The sequence below is a fragment of the Trachemys scripta genome, chromosome 9, assembly GCF_013100865.1.
Source record: "Trachemys scripta elegans isolate TJP31775 chromosome 9, CAS_Tse_1.0, whole genome shotgun sequence".
NCBI lineage: Eukaryota > Metazoa > Chordata > Testudines > Emydidae > Trachemys > Trachemys scripta.
Window position 1 is genome coordinate 45,011,710 of NC_048306.1, and position 23,871 is coordinate 45,035,580.

Below are 23,871 nucleotides of genomic sequence, written 5' to 3' on the forward strand. Positions count from 1 at the left end.
TTCAGAGATAATTGAAAGATTCTGGCCTTCCTGGTTACAGAGAAAAGCTTGAAAACATGATCCAAGTGCTCCTTAAAGTCTCAAAAAGCAGATAAAAAGAACACAATGTATATTGTTTTACAAATTTCATGATTTTTATGGCAATCTCCTGATTTTGGGGCCTGACTCATTGTTTTGGAGCCTTTGCTGAGCCTGTTGGCAATACATGAAGCTGCATGGCTCTCCTCGTACCTGTTTGTTCTCACACAATGCTATATCCTGAGATGTCTTTAACATGAAGGATTGCACAGAGCAGAAAACAATAATAATAAAACCACGTTAAAACTTATTTATGTGGTGAATAGCCTCATGCATAACCTGATTAATTGGCAAAAAGAACAGGAGTACTTGTGGCACCTTAGAGACTAACAAATTTATTAGAGCATAAGCTTTCGTGGACTACAGCCCACTTCTTTGGATGCATTCGAAGAAGTGGGCTGTAGTCCACGAAAGCTTATGCTCTAATAAATTTGTTAGTCTCTAAGGTGCCACAAGTACTCCTGTTCTTTTTGCGGATACAGACTAACACGGCTGCTACTCTGAAACCTGATTGATTGGAGCATTCAGCATCTAAACCAGGGCTTCACTGAGAGGTTTTGCAGCTTCCCTGTAGGAGAACATGATACAAATTGTTTGCTTATTTTATATCCCTGTTGTCATATGCATGGTACATATGGGCAGCACAGCTCTGGTGATATTTTTGAGTGTTATCTTGTGCTCCCTCTGCTGGCCAAATGGCAACTAGAGTCCCCTTGAAACAGGAGCGACTTGGGTATCAATTCCTTAGCGCAGTGGTCTCCAAACTTTTTTGATCGCGCACCCCTATCAGTAACATTTTTTTTGAGCACACACGCCCTGCCGCGCCGAAGCAAAAAAAAAAAAAAAGCCGCTCGGACTCCCGCCTGACACGGCCAAAAAGCGCTCATCCTGCCGTGCACCCCCAAGGATCCTCTTGCGCACCCCCTGGGGAGTGCACACCCCACTTTGGAGACCACTGCCTTAGCGAACCAGCAGTGTGAATTTTCTGCAGTGTTTCGAATCCTAGGGAGGTTTGCCCCCCTTTCCCCACCTGGCAGCACATTTTAGTACTGCCCCTTTACACAGGATCCTCTTAAGACAGATTTAAACTCCAAGTTTCCTTGTTTGTGTTTTGGAAAGGGTAGCAGGGCTGGCACCTTCCTGAGAAATAGGGTGACCAGATGTCCCAATTTTATAGGGACAGTCCTGATTTTGGGGTCTTTTTCTTATATAGGCTCCTATTACCTCCCGGACCCCCGTCCCGATTTTTTCACATTTGCTATCTGTTCACCCTACCGAGAAAGGACAAAGGTGAGGTGTTATAGCAAACTTGGGGACAGCTGAGAGGCAAAGCATGACTGCAGTATTATCTGGAAAAACCTGATCCTCACTCCGCCTCTTTGTAAACCTGCTGTGTGGGGCTAAGTCCACAGCCCCAACCTGGGCATTTACTGTGCCTAGAGCTGAAGAAGGGGTTCCGGTCTCCTTGAGGCATTGCTGTCAAATCTAGGCACCAGAGCGTGAATCTTTTATTACTCAGAGGCAGCTCTTTGCAGTCAACATTATGGTCCTATGCTTGTCATGTGGAAAATTTTAATTTAGGAGCACCCAGCATTTGCCATGCAGAGGGCCAACTTCCTGGGAGCCTGTGGGCTGCATTTTATTTGGATAACAGTTTACATAAATGTTTCACTAAAAAGAAAACTGTACTCAACCCTAATGAATGCTGGGATTCGACTATTTCTTGGCAGACAGGTAGCAATCACTTGTTCGCTTCATTCTGCGATAATGAAAACTGGCAGTTGATGGGTTTTGTCCTCACCCCAAAGTCACGGGGGTGGGGGTGAGGGTGGGGATTGCAAATGGTTTTATGGAATAGAAAGATTAAGTGACCTCCAAATCAGAGCACCACAGGCTGTGACCCTACATAAAGGACATGTGCCTGGCCTCAGATAGCGCTCCCTCCATCTATGATGGAGGCCTCCCATGTGTGGTGCACGCAACCCCTCCTGTGATCCTCCTCCCACCTGTCTGGGGGGGTTCTTTGCTTTCCGTTATACCCCCTATGTGGATCTAGGCAAGGAGGTGCAGCTGAAGTTTGGCGTTCCAAGTGGACTTTGCAGGGTTAGAGCAGCTAGTCCATCTTTGTTGTGGGCCATCAGCACTGGAGTCAGACGGGATCCTGGATGCTGTCAGGAATGGTGCTCTGCCTGGGGGGCTGGGTGCCATTGGTGTGTCTGGGACCCTGGAACAGCATGACTCAGTGCTATTCCATAGACTAAAACCCATGATGCCATGTCAGTTGTGTGGTGCTGGTGCCACATCCGTTGGGTGTAGCTGAAGAATCTGTGTTGTGCAATGTCAGCCTGGTGTCGTTACAGGGGTGTACTGTGCCATGTTGATCCTGTGTACTTATGAAATCTGCATGAAACTAATTTGATCTTATCCAGAAAAAAAAAAGGCAGTATTGGTATTTTTGGTTTTGTTTGGTGGTGGTGAGGAGTTGGACGGGGGGAGGGTCACTTTTTCCCACTTTGTTGAATTTGTGTGTCATTCTGAGCTATTCACCTGACCATAATATGAAGATGTTTGGTACTCGGGACATTTGGCTCTCACTGCAATGTGTGAATGGAAATGTAGCATTCTAAAAAGCTACATGAGGAGCGAAGAGAGGGTAAAGGTCCAAGCTCTGCCTGTTAGGAAGCTATCCAATTGTCCGGAGTTGTTGGTGACTGGGGAGTGGAAACAAGTCCGTGAATGTACTGAAGGAGTAAAATATCGATCAGTCTTCAATCTAGATCAAATATAAACACTGTCAAGAATCATTAAGCAGCAAGATAGAAAGGGGTTCGTGTGCATGGTAAAGAGTACAGAAAATTGGCTCTTTTAGCTTCTTGGAGATCAATTGTGTCACGGAATGAAATTGCCTGTTGAGGCAGAGGAGAAGAATGCCGATGATCCTGTAAGTGACACAAGTGACACGTTTTCATTGCCGTTGTCCTCATCCAAATGTAGCCACGATGATAAACTGAAATCCCTGTACTAGGCCTTCAACAGCATCTTCATTCAGGAACTGGCTCTCTTGCCCTTGTTATGTAACAGATTCAACCTAAACTCATGTAAGCCAGGTTAAGAGCATCCACACATGGAGTCACATCAATTTAACTTAATCAGTTCAACCTCCCACCTTCAGTGAAACCCGTGTAAGTCTGTATGCAGGCCAGCCCATAGGCTTTGATACCCAAACCAGGGCCCAGATCACTTGGGCAGGGCAGTAGCTGTGCCATGCAGCCAGAGGAAGGGGTCTCCAGAGCATACCCAGAGCGTTATTGCCTAGTCATTGCTCCATGGTGACAGGCAGGGCCAGCTCCAGCGTTTTTGCCTCCCCAAGTGGCCAAAAAAAAAAAAGCTGCGATCAGCGGTGGCTCTACCCCGCCACTTCATTCTTCGGCGGCAATTCGGCAGCGGGTCCTTCCCTCCGAGAGGGACTGAGGGACCCACCGCTAAAGAGCTGGACGTGCAGCCCCTTTCCGTTGGCCACCCCAGGCACCTGCTTGCTGTGCTGGTGCCTGGAGGCGGCCCTGGTGACAGGCAGCAATCTTTGCTTGGCTCCCATGCTCCACCCACTTCTAAGCCTGTCTGCACAGAAGGGAGAATAGCAGCAGCCCAGTGGAAGCAGGGTCCAGTGCTGATACAAGGGAATGAACGTCTCCTTATGTTCCTCTTGCTCCCTGACATGGCATGGTGCACTACGGAACCCTTGCTGAGTGGTGATTGTTCCACTAAAAAGATCAAGACAAAAACCTGAGCCTAAAGTTGTGACCTTCTTTTGCATTAATGCCCCCTTCAGTGTCTCACAAAATGAGCAATGTAATGAAGTGATTGAAGCACTTTGCTCTAAATATACTCCTCCAGACCAGACAGATTTAAACTCCCAGACTCAGATGCTGCAAATGGAGGAAAAAAAAAAAAAAGGGGGGGGGGGGAATGAAAGAAGCGCTAAGAGGATCAGCTTGTTCGTGCAAGAAGACTGATCAGACATGAGAAATGACCCATAATAGTATCCATTCAGGGAAAAATGCATTGCTGCTAAATGCTGATTGTACAGCTGAAAATAAACCTGCTCTATATTGTGTCTAGGTTACTGAAGAGAGCATCCCAAAATGCAGAGAATAGTATGAGAGGATTTCTGCCATTTTGCTCAGAATAAATAAAATGAAAGAGATGAGAGACCTTCACAGGAGCAATCAACTCCAGCATTTGCTTTCTGCGCAATGAGCACACTGTTGAAACCTTCTTGAAGAAAGAAGTAGCACCTTACACAGCACATGTGGGAAGTTCAACATTTTTTCCACCCTGCCATCAGCCCCCTGGTTGATTGACTGATACCTTCCACGCCGGGTCTTCGGCAGAAATTCGGCGGCGGGTCCTTCACTCACTCCGGGCCCCGCCGCTGAAGTGCCCCAAAGACATGGAGCGGAAGGACCCCCGCTGCCAAAGACCCCAGGCCCCCTGAATGCTCAGAGGAGGAGCGCTGCTGCCTATGGCGGCAAAAACCCTGGCGCCGCTCCTCCAGATTCTGGCTGATGTATCTTTACCAATGGCCCGTTATTCAAAAATGGTGGCTGGCAGAATATGATCAAATCATACATCAATACATTTAATAGATGCTACATTATTATTTTTTATTTTAAATTATATTAATACAAATATAAAATCCTACTACTACAGGGATGTGGGCTCTGGGGTGGGGCTGAGGATGAGGGGTTTGTGGTGTGGGAGGGGGCTCAGGAGTGGGGCAGGGGGTTGGCATGTAGGAGGGGGCTCAGGACCGGGGCAGGGGGTTGGCGTGTAGGAGGGGGCTAAGGACCAGGACATGGGGCTGGGGTGGGAGGGGTGTGGGGTCCTGGTGACACTTACCGTGGCTCCCAGGAAGTGGCTGCCAGGGGCTGCAGGGACCTAGGCACATGGGCGGCCAGGAAGGCTCCGCGATGCTGCCCTCACGCCTGCAGGCTCCGCCCCCACAGCTTTCATTGGTTGTGGTTCCCGGCCAATGGGAACTGCAGAACCGGCACTCAGGGTGGGGGCAGCGCATGGAGTGTCCCTGGCTGCCCATGTGCCTCGGAGCCGCGCAGTTGGCAGTGCCGACCAGAGCACCCAAGGTCCCTTTTCAGCGGGGCATTCTGGTTGAAAACTGGACTTCTTGCAACCCTATCTGTATCATGCTCTGCACTGCTCCACACTAGTCTTGTGTCATTATGGGGGTTGGATTCTACCCATTCCAATCCAGATGTGTGTTAGACTCCATTAGCCTTGTCTAGGTACAGAGGTCCCGATTCAGGAAAACCCTTAAGCACATGCTTGAGTCTGTTCATGTCCAGGAAAGCATTTAAGCTTGGCCCTAGCACGGGCTTTCCTGACTCAGGACCAGACCCAGGACCATATCGGCTATGAGGGCTAACAGAGTATGTAGCATGTTGGCCCAGTTTGCCTCTGGGCTTTGCATGCTGACAGGCCAAGCATGGAGCAGAAAAAAGAGGGTCCTGATTGTCTCTTCTTTGACACCCATGTCATCTCATTGTCTTCCCAGCGTTATTCCTGCTTTACCCTGGAGGGAGGAAGATAGGAACAGGGCCCAATGGGTTTAGTCGTTCAAATCTAACAGACAGACTGAAAGCTCAGGGAGTGTGTGTGAAAGAAACGAGTCTTTCTCTGGGGAAATGGAAAACCTTAACATTGGTCTTATTCTCAGGGGAGGGTGATCTTTAATGCTGAGAGTAATTAACCATTGGAACAATTTACTGAGGGTCGTGGGGGATTCGCCGTTGCTGACAAGTTTTCAATCCAGACTGGATGTCTGTCTAAATGCTCTGCTCTAGGAATCATTGTGGGGTAGTTCTCTGGCCTGTGTGGTACGGAGGGAGGAGGGTGCTGGTGGTCAGACTGAAGGATCACAGTCTGGCCTTGGAATCTGTAAATCAGTCACTGGCAAGTGGGTCTGCAAAGTGGGTCTCGGCCACAGAGTGCCTGGGACGTCTCTGCTTTTGTCTGTACGGTCATTTATCCTGGCATGAATGGCACAGTTAACTAATTGAATCCTTAATGTTCCAATGCATTTATAAACACACGTAATTCAAGCATCCTCTATATGTGGGACCACCTGCCCTTCCACCCGGCCTCTCCCTGCTCTGTCCAAAGTGCATTTTCTGTTACTGAAAGCGATTTGCATCAAAGATGGAGGGTTGAAAATCTTCCTGTGTGCTCCTTAGTATTCCACTTTGCCAGGCCCATACTCCCTGCACTGGCCTCCTCCATGCCAAAACCAGAGGGCCACACAGATATATTCTCTGTCTCGGGAAGGTGTCCCCCTCCTGAGTCCATGCGCTTGGCTTGGGCTTGAAGATGTCTGAAATGTGCTGTCTCTTTAAGATCCCAGGCCATTAAATGGGCCAGATCCTCAGCTGGTGGAAATGGGTGTAAACCCAGTGACCTTGATTGTGCTATACTGAGTTACGCCATGCTCCATATGTGGGCATGAACTGACAGATCACTGCCCCCTATAGTATGTTACCCCTTCTCCCTGCTATGCCCTGTGCTTCCATGGCTGCATCTCATGGGTTTGCTGGCTCATGCCAGGGTCTGCCATAGAACAGTCTGTACATGGCCCACGCCCTGGCATGCAAGGGGTTAAGGCCTTGGGTTCCTTTGGCCAGCCGCGGGTTGGGGTGCGAAGGCTTATTGGGGTCCTGTGACTCTCTTTGCAGAAGAGTGTGAAGGAGGGGCTGTTACTGAAGCAGACGAGCTCCTTCCAGAGGTGGAAGAGGCGATACTTTAAGCTGCGGGGCCGGACGCTGTATTACGCCAAGGACTCCAAGGTAGGATAAATCCAGCAGCTCCTGTGCGTTGTGGAAACTCTGGGAGGAGGCTCCTGTAGGCCCCAGGGCATTACCAGTGTGATGGCTGCCATGGCTCATGCACCGGGAATTCAGCGGGGGACTTGCGGAGCTCTAAGCATGGGCCATTGGTAAAGATACAGCAGACTCGCCCTCAACGGATGGGGCACAGAGGGACCTGTCACACACTTGGTCTCTCATTCCCCCCATCTCAGGAACAGGCAATCACTCGCCAAGCCATCGGAGAGGAGCATGCAGCACGCCAAGCAAGCAGTGATTTCCTGACCTCTCTAGTGCCCAGTAGGGGTCTCCCCTGGACAGAGAAGAGGTCCCCAGAAGAGAATTCAGAGAGGGGAAGGAGCATTCCCTGCGTCCTCCAGGACTTTGCTCAGCCTACTTTGTAAAGAGGGGGAGTTTCACAAGCCCTAATTCTGATCCCAGTTGAGTCAATGAGAGCAGAGTTAGGCTGATGGGAAGGCCCAGTTCCTCATGGATTTCCATAGGATTTAGGCACTTCAGTGATCTGGGTATTTGAGAAGCCCATCCTAAATATCTTCAGCAAGAGGCCTCCCAGCATGTCCTCTGTGAGCCTGGATGGTGACCGGCTTGGCCCTTTCTCTCTGCTAGGGAATGTTACTGATGCCCAGATGGGCCTGCTGTAAATCATAGCACTGGGAGGGACCTCGAGAGAGCATCAGGTTCAGCATCCTGCGCTGAGGCAGGACCCAGTAAGCTAGACCAGCCCTGACAGGTGTTTGTCCAACCTGGTCTTAAAAACCTGCAATGACGGGGACCACAACTTCCCTTGGACGCCTGTTACAGATCTTAAATGTCCTTGGAGTTAGAAAGCTTTTCCTAATATCTAATCTAAATCTCTCTTGCTGCAGATTAAACTGATTACTTCTTGTCCTACCTTCAGTGAATGTGGAGAATAATGGATCTCTGTCCTCTTTAGAACAGCCCTGAATGTATTTGAACACTGTGATTAGTCCCCGCTTCAGTCTTCTGTTCTCAAGATTGAACATGCCCAGGCTTTCCTCAGAGGGCAAGTTTTGAAAACTTTTATCATTTTTGTTGCTCCCCTCTCCAATTTTTCCACATCTTTCTTAAAGTGCAGTGCCCAGAACTGGACACAGTTCTCCAGCTGAGGCCTCTCCAGTGCCGAGTAGAGCGGGACAGTTCCCTCCCATGTCCTTCATACGATACTCCTGTTAATACACCCCAGAATGATATTAGCCTTTTTTTGCAGCTGCACCACATTGTTGACTCATATTCAATTTGTGATCCATTCTAACCCCCCAGATCCTTTTCACAGTACTGCCACGTAGCCAGTGTTTCCCATTTTGTAGTATTGCATTTTATTTTTATTCCTTCATATGTGCACTTGTCTTTATTGAATTTCATCCTGCTGATTTCAGACCAATTTTGCCAACATAGTTCTGAATTCTAATCCTGTTTTCCAAGGTGCTTGCAACCCCTCCCATTTTGGTGTCATCTGCAAATCTTATAAGCATACCCTCTGCTTCGTTATCCAACTTATTAGTGAAAATATTGAATAGTACCAGACCCAGTACAGACCCTTATGGGACCCCACTAGATACATCCTCCCAGTGTGATAGCGAACCACTGATAACTGCCATTTTAATATGGTCTTTCAACCAGTCTTGCTCCCACCTTTTTGTAATTTCAGCTAAATCACATTTCCCTCGTTTGCTAAAGAGAATGTCGTTGGACTGTGTCAAAAGCCTTACTGAAAACAAAAAAGTTGGTTTGGCATGAGTTGTTCTTGACAAATCCATGGTGGCTATTCCTTATAACCCTATTATCCTCCTGGTGCTTACAAACTGATTGTTTAATCATTTGTTCCAGTATCTTTCCTACTATCAAAGTTAGGCTGACTGTTCTATAATTCCCTGGGTCCTCTTTGTTCCTATTTTTAAAGACAGGTTCTATGTTTGCTCTTCTCCAGTCCTTTGAGACCTAACCTGTCCTCCAGGAGTTTTCAAAGATAATTGCTAATGGTTCTGAAATTGCCTCAGCTAATTCCTTAAGCACTCTAGGATGAATTTCATCAGGCCCTGCTGATCTGAATACATCTAACTTAGCTAAATTTTCTATAATCTAATTTGGCTTGTGTTTCTTCTCCCTTGCTAATATTAATTGTGTTAAGTATCTGGTCACAATCAACCTTTTTAGTGATGACTGAAGCAAAATAGGCATTAAACACCTCAGCTTTCTTGATGTCATCAGTTATTAACTCTCTTTCCCTGCGAAGTAAAGGACCTGCACTTTTCTCTGTCTTTCTCTTGCTCCTAATATATTTAAAGAACCTCTTCTTATTGCCTTTTATGTCCCTTGCTGGGTGTAACTCATTGTGTGCCTTAGCCTTTCTGATTTTGTCCCTACAAGCTTGCCCTATTCTCTTGTACTCATCTTTAGCAATTTGTCCATGCTTATGCTTTTTGTAGGATTCCTTTTTTATGTTCATGTCACTAAAGAGCTCCTGATGGCCTCTGACCATATTGGCCTCATACTATTCTTCCTATCTTTCCTTTGCACTAGGATAGTTTGCTGTTGTGCCTTTAATAATGTCTCTCTGAGCTTTCCTGAACTCCCTTTTCCCTTACATTTTCTTCCCATGGGACCTCACCTATCACTTTTCGGAGTTTTTTAGTCTGCTTTTGTGAAGTCTATCATCCTTATTCTGCTGCCCCTCACTCTGCGATCTAGAGACCAACAGCCCCAGGGAAGGATGAGCTTTATCATCATCTGGATCTTACTGATCAGACCAGTTTAGTGTCATTGACGAATGGCATCCCCTCATGCCAACCTGCTTCTCCAGATGGCGAATAAATGCTTAGGGAATCTGTCCCCGTACCATCCCCTGTAGGTCACTCCAGGACTGTCTGCCCCCTTGAGGAACATCCATTCACTAGACTCCCTGGTTCCAATTACTTTGACCAGGTTTGAATCCATTGTAAGCCTTTCCTATGGGCTACTTATGTTCCTTCACAGACTCTCATGTGGATCCTCACCCAAAGCTGCATGGAAGGTCAAGGAAATTGTGTCCACCAGGCCACCATAACCTAATAGTTAATTAATATTCCCTGAGTTCTGCTCAGACACAGAGCGGCTCTCTTTGTGGAGTTGTGCTGGCTGAGTCCCAGTAGGCTATATGGTCCAAAATGGCCAGTCATTTTGAGTGCCTGGTTCTGTAGATACTCAGGTGCCCCAAGCAGGGTGACTAGGTATCAAGGCATTGCCACTGACCGGCCACTCTTGGAAATGTGGTCCACCGTACTGGCCTGCCCAGGCAGAACTTTCCCTTACATAGACTCCACAGCCCAAATGCAGGCCAGGTGTAGGCCAGTATGATCCCACTTTCACCAGGCCTGGGTCTGGACCTCTTGCAGCTTGAGCAGAAGCAGAACAAGTGGCTGCTTGGAGCATCCTGCAGCCCATGCAGACTAGCCCTTCATAATCCAGTCCTACCCCCTTCGTGGCAGCAGGACAGATTGCCGCCCAGCCAGATCTCCCCCTCTGGCAGTGGGAGCAAAGGCAGGGACAGCTTTGCAGCCTGAGACAGCTCTTCTGGATCATCAGGCGAGCCCTTCTCCCTCCATCAGTGCCCAAGGTGCTAAGGCGAAGCAAGTCTCCCCAGCCTATGGGGTAAGCCCTCCACTCCCTGGGCAGAGCTAGGCTCCATGGGTTCAGTTACTGGGCTGAAGCTGTCTCTTTGCTAGTGTCTCTGCTATGTCACCCTTTCCCTCATGCCTCCCCAGTCACTGATCTTCGATGAGGTGGACCTGTCCGACGCCAGCGTGGCAGAGACCAGCACCAAGAACATTAACAACAGCTTCACGGTAAGGGACAGTACCTCACGCACTGCACTGCAGTCCTGGTCCAATAGAAATATTCGCCTTGGCTTCAATGGGCTTTGCATCACGATCTGCCTGCTGTTAGCCTTGTATGTTGAGGAGCCGAGAAGGGCTGCTGCCCTACCACAACAGGCCTTTCCCGCTCAAAACCAAGTGTCAGACTGAACTTAAGGGGTACTCCCAAGTGTGGGGGTCCCAGAGGAGGGATCATCTTCCGGTAGTGGAGGATGGGCAAAGTCATCCTGCAGCATGTGGTCATTTGTTTCCTGATACAAGAGATTAATTACTCTTCTATAGCAGATGCCCAACAGCACCTTTTTCTGGGAGAGGCAGGAACCAAAGTAGTTGTGAGCCTCCGGCAGCTAGTGCTGCGTTGTGGGGGAAATCCAGCCCTATGGACTTTGGTAGGATGTGTGTGGTGCTAAAGCTGTGGGCTGCCCCTCTGCATAAGGGTGAATTTCACATACAGGGACTGCTGCTGGGCTCCAAGGCCTGCCCTCCCACCCTTTTCCCTTTAGCAGCTCCTGCTAGAACAGGACACACTTTGCATGTATCTGCAGTATGCGCTCCTGGACCATTTCCCAGTACACACAGCTCCAACGGAGACTGTTGCAGGTCCGCTCCGGATCACTGGCCATGCTCACCCTTGTTGTAACTCCGCAGGAGTCAACAGAGTTGCATGGGAGGGGAATTTACCCATTGCTTCTGCTCTAGTGGGCACCCCAAGGGCCCAGTCCTGCACCCACTGAAATCAATGGGAGCTTTGTTGCTGACTTCAGTGAGAACAGGACTGGGCCCCAGAGCCCCCTCTAGCTGGCCAGTAACATATGTGTAATTGTCTCTAGTTGGGCACAGAACTCCATGCTGGGACTGGGACTGTGTTAGCTGAGGAGGGCTGTACCAGCCTCTTGTGGGGGGCTGCTACCTTCTGATTCCCTAGGAACTGGGGCGGGGGGAGGGAAAGTGGAGCTTGGGTTGAGTGCCCCCCTGGAATAGAGTGTGGGCACTGTGCTCCTTGCCGCCTGGAGTGAGTAGAGAAACTCTGATCTCCCCAGCGCCTTTGGTAGCCCTGCATGGTGTGAGTGGTGGCAGCATGCTTGCCTCTGCATGTTGTAACCATTCCGACAGTGCAATCTGTGAGCAGTCTGGGTTTCCTCCTCTGCACTAGCTGTGGGCCTCCCAGCAGCCTCCGTTTTCTTTGCAGCTGTCTTAGCAGGGCAGTTTTCTTCTCTAGGTGATCACACCGTTCCGAAAACTGATCCTGTGTGCTGAGAACCGGAAGGAGATGGAAGACTGGATTGGTGCCTTGAAATCCGTCCAGAAGTGGGAAATCAATGAGGTAAGAGAGGCACGCACGCTGGTTGGGAATCCCCAGGTGGTAGGCCCAGGACAGGGAGTGTTAGTAAAACTGTCCTGGGCACAGGGAAACAGTGAGATCATAGCAATATTCATCTAAGGGATGGAATTCTCCCTATTCATAGGGAGAGTGTCATGAGACAGGGTTTAAGTGCTAGTCATGCTGTGCCTCAATGGGGTAGCTAGCTGTGACCTTGTGAACACTCGTGTGTGTGTGTGTGTGTGTGTGTGTGTGTGTGTGTGTGAGAGAGAGAGAGAGAGAGAGAGAGAGAGAGAGAACAGTTGAATGTGAACTCTGCCTTTTACTATTATTATTTACTAGGTGTAATACAGTAGCACCAAGGAGTCATGGATCAGGACCCCAAAGCACTAGCTGCTGTACAAACAGAGAAGAAAAAGTCAGCCTCTGTCCCAAAGAGCTTAAATCCTCTCTGATGGTGAAGTGCTGTCAGTTGCATCGTGTGTCTTTGGAATGGTTGCTTTCACTGGACTGACAGTCCAGGAGCAGATTTTCTCTCTTTGTCGTCACAGTGGACCAGACCCTCACCTGGTGTCAACTGGTGCAGCTCTGTTAAAAGCAGTGGTGCTGTCTGTTTACGCCAGCTGAGGAACTGGCCCCTTAGGTATTAATTAATGACTGGCCAAACCAATTTGTCTCCCTTTTCTTTGGAGACTTGCTGGTGTTTTGCTAATTTATGAGGATAAACCCACTGGGCTGATGTCAGATCCAGTGTAACTGTTTAGTGTGTTGAGTAGAGCTCATTCATTTCATTACAGGAAGCTCCTGACATTTGCCGGGACAGAGGATATGAAATGACTTGGCAGGATTGGTCAGTGAGGGAGCAGACGCTGGGTGGAAGGGGAACAGTAGCACAGGATTTGTTATCCTAGCAGAACTGTGTGTAGAGTGAGCACTGGGCTAACAGAGCCAGAGAACATGAGATCTGACTTGAACAAAGCCATAAGTGCCCAGGTGCTGCCTGCATAGTGGTGGCACCTCTAAGGAACCAGTTTTCCAGGCATAAGCGTCTCAGCAGAACTGCTCATATGGCAGGTTTAGGTTTTCAGGCTCCTTGAATGTGAGTCTCACCCGCCAGCCTCATAATATCGTATTTGTCTTTCTTGGGGCTTAAACAATCACACACGTGCATGTCCTTCCACCCCACCTGGTTACCATTAGCACGGCCATGTCATGACCCCTCGCCAGTTGCTCTCCTGACTTCTGCGAGCTACTCATTCATTGACCTTTGAGGATCTGGGCCAATGAGTGCAGCATGTAGCACAGAGCCAGCTAAGCAGCCATTGATGCCAGACGAGAAAGTACTTGGAGAGACTGTTAAGGCTGCCAGGGGTCAGGAAATGCCAATGTTAAGTTTGCTCATGTAACTTGACTGCTTCCCCCTTGTGTGTATGCATTGCGCTGCAGCCTTTAGCAATGTGCGCACACCTGGGTTTCCACAAGACTCCTGGCCTCACATATTGAGCCAGATGGAAAGTGCCCAGAGAGCGAGGCCACTGGAATAGTGTTCTTCAGCCTCACTGAGCCATGGGCGGACTCGCCTTGTGCCTGCCCAAGTGGCGCAGAGTGAGGGAGGAATGCACTAGTCCCTGACTCCCCTGCCTTATCTGCTGTCCAGCCTGCTGCCGAGGTCCCACGACACACTCACTGCTAGCCCTGCCTCATTCACTGAGTGCCATTCAGCCTGTGCACAGGGGCTAGACCAGGGGCGGGCAAACTTTTTGGCCTGAGGGCCACATCGGGTTTCCAAAATTGAATGGAGGGCCGGTTAGGGGGGGCTGTGCCTCCCCAAACAGCCAAACGTGGCCCGGCCCCCAACCCCTATCCAACCCCCCCTGCTTCTCACCCCCTGACGCCCCCACCCCCCCCGGGACTCCTATGCCATCCAACCCCCCTTGTTCCCTGTCCCCTGACAGCTCCCCCTGGGACTTCTGCTCCATCCACCACCCCCTGTCCCCTGACTGCTCCCGGAACTCCTGCCCCTGACTGCCCCCCTGCGCCCCATCCAACCCCCCCTCTTTCCTGACTGCCCCCCCTCGAGATCCCTGCCCTCATTCAACCACCCCTGTTCCCCGCCCTCTGACCACCCTGACCCCTATCCACACCCCCGCTCCCTAACCACCACCCCGAACTCTCCTGCCCTCTTACCACGCTGCCTGGAGCACTGGTGGCTGGCGGCACTACAGCCGCGCCGTCCAGAGCACTGGCTCAGGCTGCGGCTCTGCAGCTGTGCTGCCCGGCCACCCAGAGCATTGCGTCGGTGGCACAGTGAGCTGAGGCCGCGGGGGAGGGGGAACAGCAGGGGAGGGGCCGGGGGCTAGCCTCCTGGTCCAGGAGCTCAGGGGCTGGGCAGGAGGGTCCCGCAGGCCGGATGTGGCCCGCGGGCTGTAGTTTGTCCACCTCTGGGCTAGACTGTGCCTAGGCCTTATGGTGATGCCCTGGGGTGAGGGGCAGTAATGCTCCACATTCACTCCCCGGTACTTGCTCCTCCTACTGCAGAGGTGGGTGAAGACTGGGGTGGGGTTGGCAGGGGGCAGCAGGGCTGACCATGCTGCCTCCCAGAGCTGAGACTAGAGGCCAGGAGTCCCAAGTCCTGTGCTTTAGCCACTGAACACACCAGGCCCTCCCGGACCACACAGAGCTCTGTGCAAACGCTGCCATTCCAGAGAAGCTGCTGTGGGTTTGATTGGGTCACAGCGATCTCCACTCTAGGCAGTGAGAGTACAGCCGATCAGTAACAACGTAGTGAGTAATCTCGGGCACGCCACAGGGTGGGTCCCACCTCAGGCAGCACCTAGGACCTATGGGAGCTGCGGTGGGTTAAGGAAAGTGGGGGTGTCTCTCTCCTTTGCTAATCAGGTGTTGGAGAAAGTGGAAGTAGAAATGTACAGAACAGAACCCTTAAATCCCATTTTGAATGGGAGGAAGCCAAGTGCCTTGGGGCAGAGGGGAAGGAGAAAAGATGCGGGGAGGAGAGGGGGAGAGGAATCTCAGTTACAAAGGGAGGTATCAGAGGACTAAAGACCAAGGACTAAACTCATCCCTCAGGTACCTGCGCTGAGCCCAGGGTTCAGTTGTATCCATCTGGAACAGGCAGAGCCTAGCTCATAGAGACTAGTGGAGAATTGTTTTAAAAGGGGAGCTGTGGTGTGATCTTCCAGCTACTCTCATTGCTGCCCCTCATCATGAAGAAGAAACGTTGGCTGAAACATGCCTTAAGTGTCAGTTCAAAAGAATAATCAGGAATCCTGTTGGGAACTGCTGGTTGGCAAGTTCATGCTGACTAGGACACGGTCCCATCTGAATGCACAAGAAATTGAGGCTTTCATAATCGCTGCATGACTGTGCTAGTGAATGGAGCGGCGGTGAACCAGCTCCATCTTCATGGCTGGTGCATGATGTGTCTGCTGATATTGGCAAGGAGAGTGTCCATTGTGGGGAGTGGGCTCCAGGGCTGGGGCACCTGACCACTCGAATTGAGCCTAGAACCCCTGACTCATTTCATGTAGGCCTCCAAGCAGTTATGAGATGGTAAACGTGGTCAGGCCTTCCAGCAGGCTGGCTGGCATTTGATGCAGTAACCTAGAAGTGGAAGACTCCATATCCCTGGAGGCAACCAGGTAGGATATTCCCCAGCTGGGCAAATCTGGCCTTATGCCATCCTCTTTGCTCCCATGTTGGTTCCTCCTTCCTATTTTGGAGGCTTGCAGGGCGGGCACAGGGCACAAGGAGATGCATGGGCCATCGAGAGCTGGGAGTCCTGGAGCCTTGCTATATTTGAGACAGTCCCCAGTTGCTCTCTGGGATCCGTTGCCTGCTCCCACTGCCTTTCCAATGCACACTAAACACACCTCAATTCTCTTTGTCATTGCAGGCCACGCAGTTCAACATGGAGCATTTCTCTGGAATGCATAACTGGTACGCCTGCTCCCATGCCCGACCCACCTTCTGCAACGTGTGCCGTGAGGCCCTGTCAGGGGTCACCTCCCATGGCCTTTCCTGCGAAGGTACTGGCTCATCAACCCCTGCTCTGCAACCATGAACAGATGGAGTGGGGCTGACCCTAGGGGGGAGTGTTAGGGAATGCTTGCCAAAGCCTAGCTGAGCTGGCCACAGGATGCATCTCCTGGCTGCTCATCTGATGGGCACAGGAATTGCTTAAGCCAAGCCAGGATGCTAAATAGGACAGAGAGGAGGGGAAATGGAGGGCAGAAGGTAGGCGCTTGGGAAGAAAGATTGGGATTAGAAGGGACATGGATGGGAAAAATGTAAGGATCAAATTGGGGTCCCTCTAGTTCAGTGTCCTGTCTCTGATGCACTAGTACCAGGTGCACGACCCCTGCATAATGCAGCCAATGGGACATGGTGCAAGGAGCTCTGGTCCATAGGACTCTGATGGGATGGATGCTGGTGCCCATGCTAGGGGGCAGGCACCTGTGCACATGTGTTGGTTGCTATGGGCTTCATTCAGCACTGCTGCAACCAAGTGGTGTTCTCCGTGGGAGAAGGGTCAGGCCCATGGACCAAGCATTGGTGTCCATCTGGGGGATTCTGGAGCAGGGAGGACTGTGTGGTGAGGGGAAGCCGTCCCTGCCACCTTCCCACTCCTGCAGGCTTTTCCATCTCTCTTGCTACTAGTTTGCAAGTTCAAAGCCCACAAGCGCTGTGCTGTGAGAGCCACCAACAACTGCAAGTGGACCACGCTGGCCTCCATAGGAAATGACATCCTCGAGGATGAAGATGGGGTAAGCGCTTCCTTCCCTGCCAAGAAGGGCACTGCCCTCATATACCCCCAGGCCAACCACCCTCTCTTGAGTAAGGGTGCCAGTGGCTTTAGCTCTGGACCTACTTGTGTAAAGGAAGATGTAGGCTAAGTGGGCCTGCTCTTGTTATATGGGTGTGAATCAGGAGTAGCATCATGGAGTCAGTGCACTTTGTCCAGACTTACCACCACGTATGTGAGAGCCCAATCTGATCCAGGATTGGGAGCTAATTCCTCCGGAGGAGTTAGAACAACTGCACTTAGAACGACCCCTTCATCTCCAATTCTATTGCCAAATTCCATAGCTTGTCTCCAAGCAACATCCCCACTGCCTGCTTTGCCTGAGCAAGAATGTGGCCCAGGGATCCTCTCTCTCATCTCTGTGCTAGGGGCATGAATCCCCCAGCTGCTTGGGCACCCCTTCTTCTGGGCCCCTAGAATCATAGAATATCAGGGTTGGAAGGGACCTCAGGAGGTCATCTAGTCCAACCCCCTGCTCAAAGCAGAACCAATCCCCAAACAGATTTTTGCTCCAGATCCTTAAATGACCCCCTCAAGGATTGAGCTCACCACGCTGGGTTTAGCAGGCTCAAACCACTGAGCTATCCCTCCCCCCTGGTCTGAGTCAGGCCCTGGAGGGGGATGGGGAGGCTGTCGGGGATGAGGCCATGCTCCCATGCTGGCCTAGGGTAGAAGAGGCACCAGTGAATTTCTCCTGTGGCAGTGGAGGTCCTTGCAGAGCCCCTGGATGCTGCTTTCCCTTAGTCAGTGCCAGGGAGCTATTCAGCGGGAAGACACTATCTCTGAGTCATTACATTGAATGGGCGACTCTCTGGTGTCTCAAGGCGACAGCCAATACAGGAGAGCAGCATTTTAAAAGCATCAGTGTGCTGTGCTGAAGGCTCTCGGAGAGGAGTCTGCGCATTGTGAGCCAGGCCGGACATCTTTCAATGAGCCAGTGACCAGGGCCCAGGAGATGGCCTAAGTGCATGGCATGGCTGCAGAGTGTCGTTATCCTCTGCCCCCACTCCTCCTGCTGTTTAACCGTGAGCAAAGCGGATGTAAAATGCTGCCAGATCCAAACTCTGCTCAGTGACTCACCCACTTTGCCACAAGCCCCGCTGACTCCGCAGCCTGTGCGGCTGCCAGGGGTAAGGCGGGCATGGATTGGAGATGGTGCACTGCGACGCCCAGAGGAGGGGCTGACTTGGATGCTGCTGACGATGATTATAAATCGCTGTAGAACGCGGAGCGGGGTAGGGGGGCACCTATAGAGGTCCCAACCCTCTCCACTATGCTGGAGCTGGCACTTCTCTGTGACTGGCCACAAGAGGGTGCTGGTGCTCTTCAGAGTGGGTGGTGTGAAGTCTTTTCCAGAGGCTTGCTGGGCAGAGGGATGGGACTCTGAGAGGCTTTGAAAACCCAGCTCTCCCCCTTCCCTCCCTCCCTCCCTCCCTCTATTGAGGCAGTGTAGCCAGCTGGGCCAGACAAGGTAGGCTGGTTAGATGCCATCACATAGACAGCTGATTTTCTGGTGTGGTTAGGTGCTTTGGCATCTCTGTCGCTGGAATTACCCTCAGAAACAGAGGCTGGTGGAAGAAGGGCGCACAATGAAAGCCAAGCTGAAGTGGACGAATGGTGCCCCTCCCACCATGCCCAACACAACTGGTTTCACAGGCCCTGCTGGATACCGAAGGGGCATTTTCACGCACTAGCTGCTAGCATTTATGCAGCACTTCAATCTGGAGATCTCAAAGCACTTTCCAATGGAGGCCGGTATGATCATCCCTAGTGGGGAAACAGAGGCACGGAGCTTTGGTGTGACTTGCCCAAGATCCCCCAGCAGGCCAATGGTAGAGCTGAGAACAGAATGTGTCTGTGGCCAGGCTGTAAGCCAGGTAATTGACCTGTTCCTCTGCCCTCCTCTCTTCAGGTAGCCATGCCCCATCAATGGCTGGAGGGAAATCTGCCCGTGAGCGCTCGGTGTGCCGTGTGCGACAGGACCTGTGGCAGTGTCCGGCGGCTGCAGGACTGGAGGTGCCTCTGGTGCAAGGCCATTGTAAGACCCTCTCCCTCCCACCCCCTTCTCTATTCTGTTCTCTCAGACCATTCCCATCACCATGGTATCTGAGCGCCTTGGCCTCCTCTATTATTTCTTTGGATCAGATATGGGTATTGTACACCTTCCATGCCATAGCCGCAACTGTGGATGCAGACACATAGCTCTGCCTGTGCTGGGGCTTGGTGGTCATAGCGTGTTTGAAGCCCTTCTCAAACACAGCTACGTGGCAGCACCGCTGTAGCACCCACACCCAGCACAACTACAGGCGTGTTACAAAGCCATGCCCATGGCTGCCGATGGGTGTTATCCACTGCAAAAAAACCTACCCACGTTGCTCAGGGAAACAGGCAATGAAGCTGGGCAGCCACCGCTTCCACCCATAACAGTAATGGACATGAAAGGGCCTCCAGCCACACGATCTGCATCTGAATCCAGATTCCAACCCCCCAGGAATGGGGGTGTTGGGCTCTAGAGGCTGGCTTCAGCCTATTTTCTCATGCTCTCCTCAGACACTAACGGATGGAGCCTCACACCTTCCTGTGCAGTAGATGAGCATTATTGTCCCCACTGCTACCAGTGGGGAAACTGAGGCACAGAGCAGGGATGTGATTTGCCCAAAATCACACAACAGGGCAGTAACAGAGCTGGGAAGAGATCTATGTCTTCTGGCTCCCAGCCTCCTGCTCTCACCACTAGACTAAGCTCCCGCCCTTTCGGCCAGTAAACTCATGCTGTCTCCTGCTGCTTTGTCCACCCTAGCTTCACAGCGCCTGCAAAGAGCTCTTTGGGAAGAAGTGCCCCCTAGGACAGTACAAGGTCTCCATAATCCCGCCAACTGCCCTGAACAGCATAGACTCTGATGGTGAGTACTGGATCCAAGGACTGCTGGCTGCCAGTCAGGCTGGGGCAGAGCCGGCAGGGGGACGCGGGCACTTCCTTTGAGCTTGATTAGAGTGTCCTGAATGGCTGGAACTGAGTCTCTGAGACCTTGTGGCTCTCAGGATTCCAGCTCTCCTGCGCTACCCCAGCCATGGGGGCATCGGCGGAGAGACCCATAGATCAGGCCCACTGAGCTTGTTCATCTTTCCGGGGTGTCCAGTACAGCTGATCCAGAGGACTACAGACTGGGCCCTGTTGCAGCTTGTTGAGGCGCCGACATTGCTGGCAGAAATCCACCCCACGCTGCCCTGCTGCTGCAGGGGACACAGGGAAGGAGCTGGCACTCTCCAGGATGTACTGGCTGCCATGTAGGAGCCCTGGAGGCCCCCTGGGGAACTATGCTGAGGCTGACCTCTCAATCCACTTAGCCAGGCACTTGCAGCTCCTGCTTCCCTGCAGATGGAGCCACAATCACTTCCTGAGCGGAGAAAGTGCCTTTGAATGGCTAAGAAGTGGGAAAGATCAATGCAGGCAGCTCTGCGTGGTTCATGCTGGGAGCTGCCTTCTCCATCCTCCCCAGCCTCATCTCTTACCTGCATCCCTTGCTGCGTTATCTATAGCACAGCCTGCCAGACCCCAGTCCAGAGCCATAACTAGGTATTTTAGTGCACCGGGTAAGCAAGAATATTGGCACCCCCTAGAAGTGATTCTGGGGCAGGGCATGTGGGGTCATGTCCCACCCAGATTTCTGCCTTTCATTTAACACAGAGGTTTTCAAACCGGGGGGCATCTCCTGCCAGTGGATTGGAAGTTGGTGGGAGCCCCTTGGGCCCCTGGCTCTCCACACTGTGGGAACCAGGGTGCTGGCTGGCTGCCCGGCAACCCTCCCTGCCTTGGTCTTCAAGCCAGGCCACCTCTACACGGCTGGGTGCTTCCCAGGCAGACCGGGTGGCACAGCTCCAGGCTGCACCCCTGACATGCTCTTGGCTCTTCCCTGAAGGAGCCTGACGCCAGCTGACGACACCCCATGGAGCCCAGTTGCCAGCAGCGAGTGAGTGCCTCGGGGAGCGTCTCATGACAGTGCCCACAGTTTGAAAATCTCTATGCTAAATGGAAGGCAGAAATCAGGGGGGCGCATGCCCCCTATGCTGCCCCATTTTTCTGCCCCCTGGGTGGCTGCTCTGCTCGCCCTGTCCTGGTTACAGCCCTGCTCTGGTCCCTGGGCAGTGCATCATCCATGTCTCTTGCTATCTGGCAGATGGGGTCCTCATTTCCGCCTCTGCCCTGCCAGGGGACCAGCTGCTCCAAGTAGCTACTGAGAGGATTTCTCCTTGTGGTCGCAGATGCAAGGCAAGGTGGGATCTGTCCTCTGCAGGATCCAGGCACCAGCTCTTCTCCTCTTCTGGCTGCTCTGGCAGAAGCACCGTCTAAGGGGGCTGTGCAAAATGAGGGATGTCTCTCTCCTGGCCTGATGCTCAGCCACCCCTATGCCCCACGGCACATTCCTGTCTCTCCTCCAATCACATACGGTGTCATTTTTTGATTTCATGCCAATGGCAGGGAGGGAGGGGCCCCGATGCCATGCTCTGCAGCTCTCCCCACCCCTGTTGGCAGCTCTGGGGCCATTTCTCAGCACAGATGGGCAGAGGGAGGAATACATTTCGGTGCAATGAGCAGCATTGCCCCAGTGGGCTACTTCTGTGATTATTTTCCTAGCTTTAAAGGGGAGGGACAATTAATCTTTGTGCTGCAGCTTTGGGAGGGAGTTCCCTCATTGTGCATACAGCATGGCACAGCACGGCAGGCATGGTAGTGTTGTGACCGAGACTCCAGATTCGAAAGCCCCTGTCAGGGCGAGAGAACACTTTGTGGGTTTCAGAGTAGCAGCCGTGTTAGTCTCTAAGGTGCCACAAGTACTCCTGTTCTTCTTTTTGCGGATACAGACTAACACGGCTGCTACTCTGAAACCTGTCATTATGCAAGGCACAGCATTTAGCCGTATGGAGTGGAAAAAATTTGTTAGTCTCTAAGGTGCCACAAGTACTCCTGTTCTTCACTTTGTGGGTGTAATAACAGGGGCACTGTATTACTAGTGCTTTGAGATCCTTGGATGGAAGGCGCCATAGACGGGTAAAGATGGGCAACCATCGATCCGCTGGATCCAGGTATACGCGTAAGAGATCTAGTCAAGTGCCTGATGAATCTGCGTATGGCTGAGAAGCCCAATTCGAGAGCAACACAGCGTTACAAATTTCACAGATCCATGTGTTGTCTACGTTGTAATCCAAGATTAGTCCCTCGCATGAACAGAAATAACTTTGACTGAGTGTTGCGCCTGGCGCACAATGCAGGCCAGAGCATCAGAGGGAAAGGAAAGGGGCCATGGTGGTAGTGGGGAAGAGATGCTAGCACAGGGTTTGAATTGAGATGGAGAGGTGGATTGGGGGGGAGTTCCAGGCAGCAGCTGCAGAGGAGAAGGCTCTTGCAGCAATGTTAGTGAGCATGGAGAGGATCCTGGGGTGAGGTGGGAGGGAGGTTAGAGCAGCAGTATCTAGGTGGCTGGGTGGGAAGATTGCCCTACCAAGGGGTTTCTGCTGTAACTGGGGTCGCAGGCTGGGACTCTAACCCCGGGATCCAGCCAGTGCTGTGTAAATGTGGCTGTAATGGAGTTACTGCTGATTTACACTGGTGTGGGAGGAGAACTGGGCCATGCATCACTCCAGTGTTTCATCTCATTTCCCCTTTTAAGCATCCTAAGATTGCACTTGTCTTTGAAATAATATCCCTGCATTGGACACTGCCTAGTGATTGTTCATCAGCCACTACCCCAGGTCTTTTTCTTTCTCTCAGGCTGGCCCTGATTGCTCCCTCCGCCCCTGTGTTTGTGGCTTTTCTTCTCTGTGTAGCACCCTGGTCTTGTGCTCATTTTTATTCCTGTCACTTACCCATGGCAGGTTGAGTCTGTGTAGACAGTGACTTCTGAAATATTCATCATGTGCACTCTAGTTCTCTCTCATCTGGCGGTCTGATCAGTGTGGTTTCCACCCCTTCGTCCAGGTTGCTGGGAAGTCTTTGGACAGTTGGAGCTGATAACGAACCCTGAGGGCGGCCCATGGACACAGCTTCCAGTCAGAACTGGCACCTGGCCCCACTGCCGTCTGTTCTGTAGCATCTCAGTGTCATCCTAACTCACCTTGTTTCATCAAGGGGCATGGGATCAAATGCCTTTCCCAAATCCTGGACATAGAATCTACGCTGTATTTGCCTTATCTATTTCTGCACAGCAGTTACCTTGTCCGAGAATGAGATTAGATTAGTTTGATATGATGGGCTGGGCTTTGATTTAGAAAACTCTGCTGCCTTTTCTGTATAGCATCAATTTCCCCAACTCTGCCCCGGCAAATGTGTCTGCTTATCCAGCCCTGGAGCCAAGGCTGTCCGGTTTCCTAGGTCTGCTTTACTGCCAGTCTCCCAGGAGCAACGGGATGGGAGTAATAACAGCTCTGAGAGTTTTTAGCCAAATTCTCTAATACTCTTGGGAGGCTTCCATCTGGCTCGAGCCGAGCTAAATATGTTCTCCTCCTCCGGATATTTGCTTGCTTGGTTTTTAATGATTTTGCTGCTTCTGTCATCCGGTGGCTCATCTGCCTCTCTCATTACTCACTGGGACACTGTCAGAGTAACAAGCAGGCATTTAAAAAAAAATATGGCTGTGCTACTAATAATCTACCTCTCCCCGGTCTCTCTCCCACCTTCTCCCCCATGCTGTCTCCTGTGCTTGAGAAATGGTGGCAGGCCGCTCCTTAGCATCCCTCATGGGGGGAGGGGAAAAGCATTGTGCAAACACCTGTCTCTTGCCTGCCTGAGACTGCTGGAGCTGAAGTCTTTTTCAGCACCTCTGTGGGGGTTGGGTTTAACTCCCTCACAGCTTGGACAGTGATACCAGCTCACTCAGTTTCCCTGCC

General features: G+C 51.5%; 1 protein-coding gene across 3 annotated transcripts in view; it reads left to right on the plus strand.

Annotated features, from left to right (window-relative positions):
• Positions 1-23,871, plus strand: part of LOC117883008 (diacylglycerol kinase delta-like) — a 170,933-nt gene that overhangs the window by 84,813 nt on the left and 62,249 nt on the right. For all 3 annotated transcript variants that reach the window (XM_034781921.1, XM_034781923.1, XM_034781922.1), the window contains exons 3-9: positions 6,822-6,932; positions 10,733-10,813; positions 12,063-12,167; positions 16,078-16,210; positions 16,842-16,948; positions 18,899-19,024; positions 19,787-19,889. In XM_034781921.1, coding sequence (XP_034637812.1) covers positions 6,822-6,932; positions 10,733-10,813; positions 12,063-12,167; positions 16,078-16,210; positions 16,842-16,948; positions 18,899-19,024; positions 19,787-19,889 — 766 coding nt within the window. The remainder of the gene's footprint in view (positions 1-6,821; positions 6,933-10,732; positions 10,814-12,062; positions 12,168-16,077; positions 16,211-16,841; positions 16,949-18,898; positions 19,025-19,786; positions 19,890-23,871) is intronic.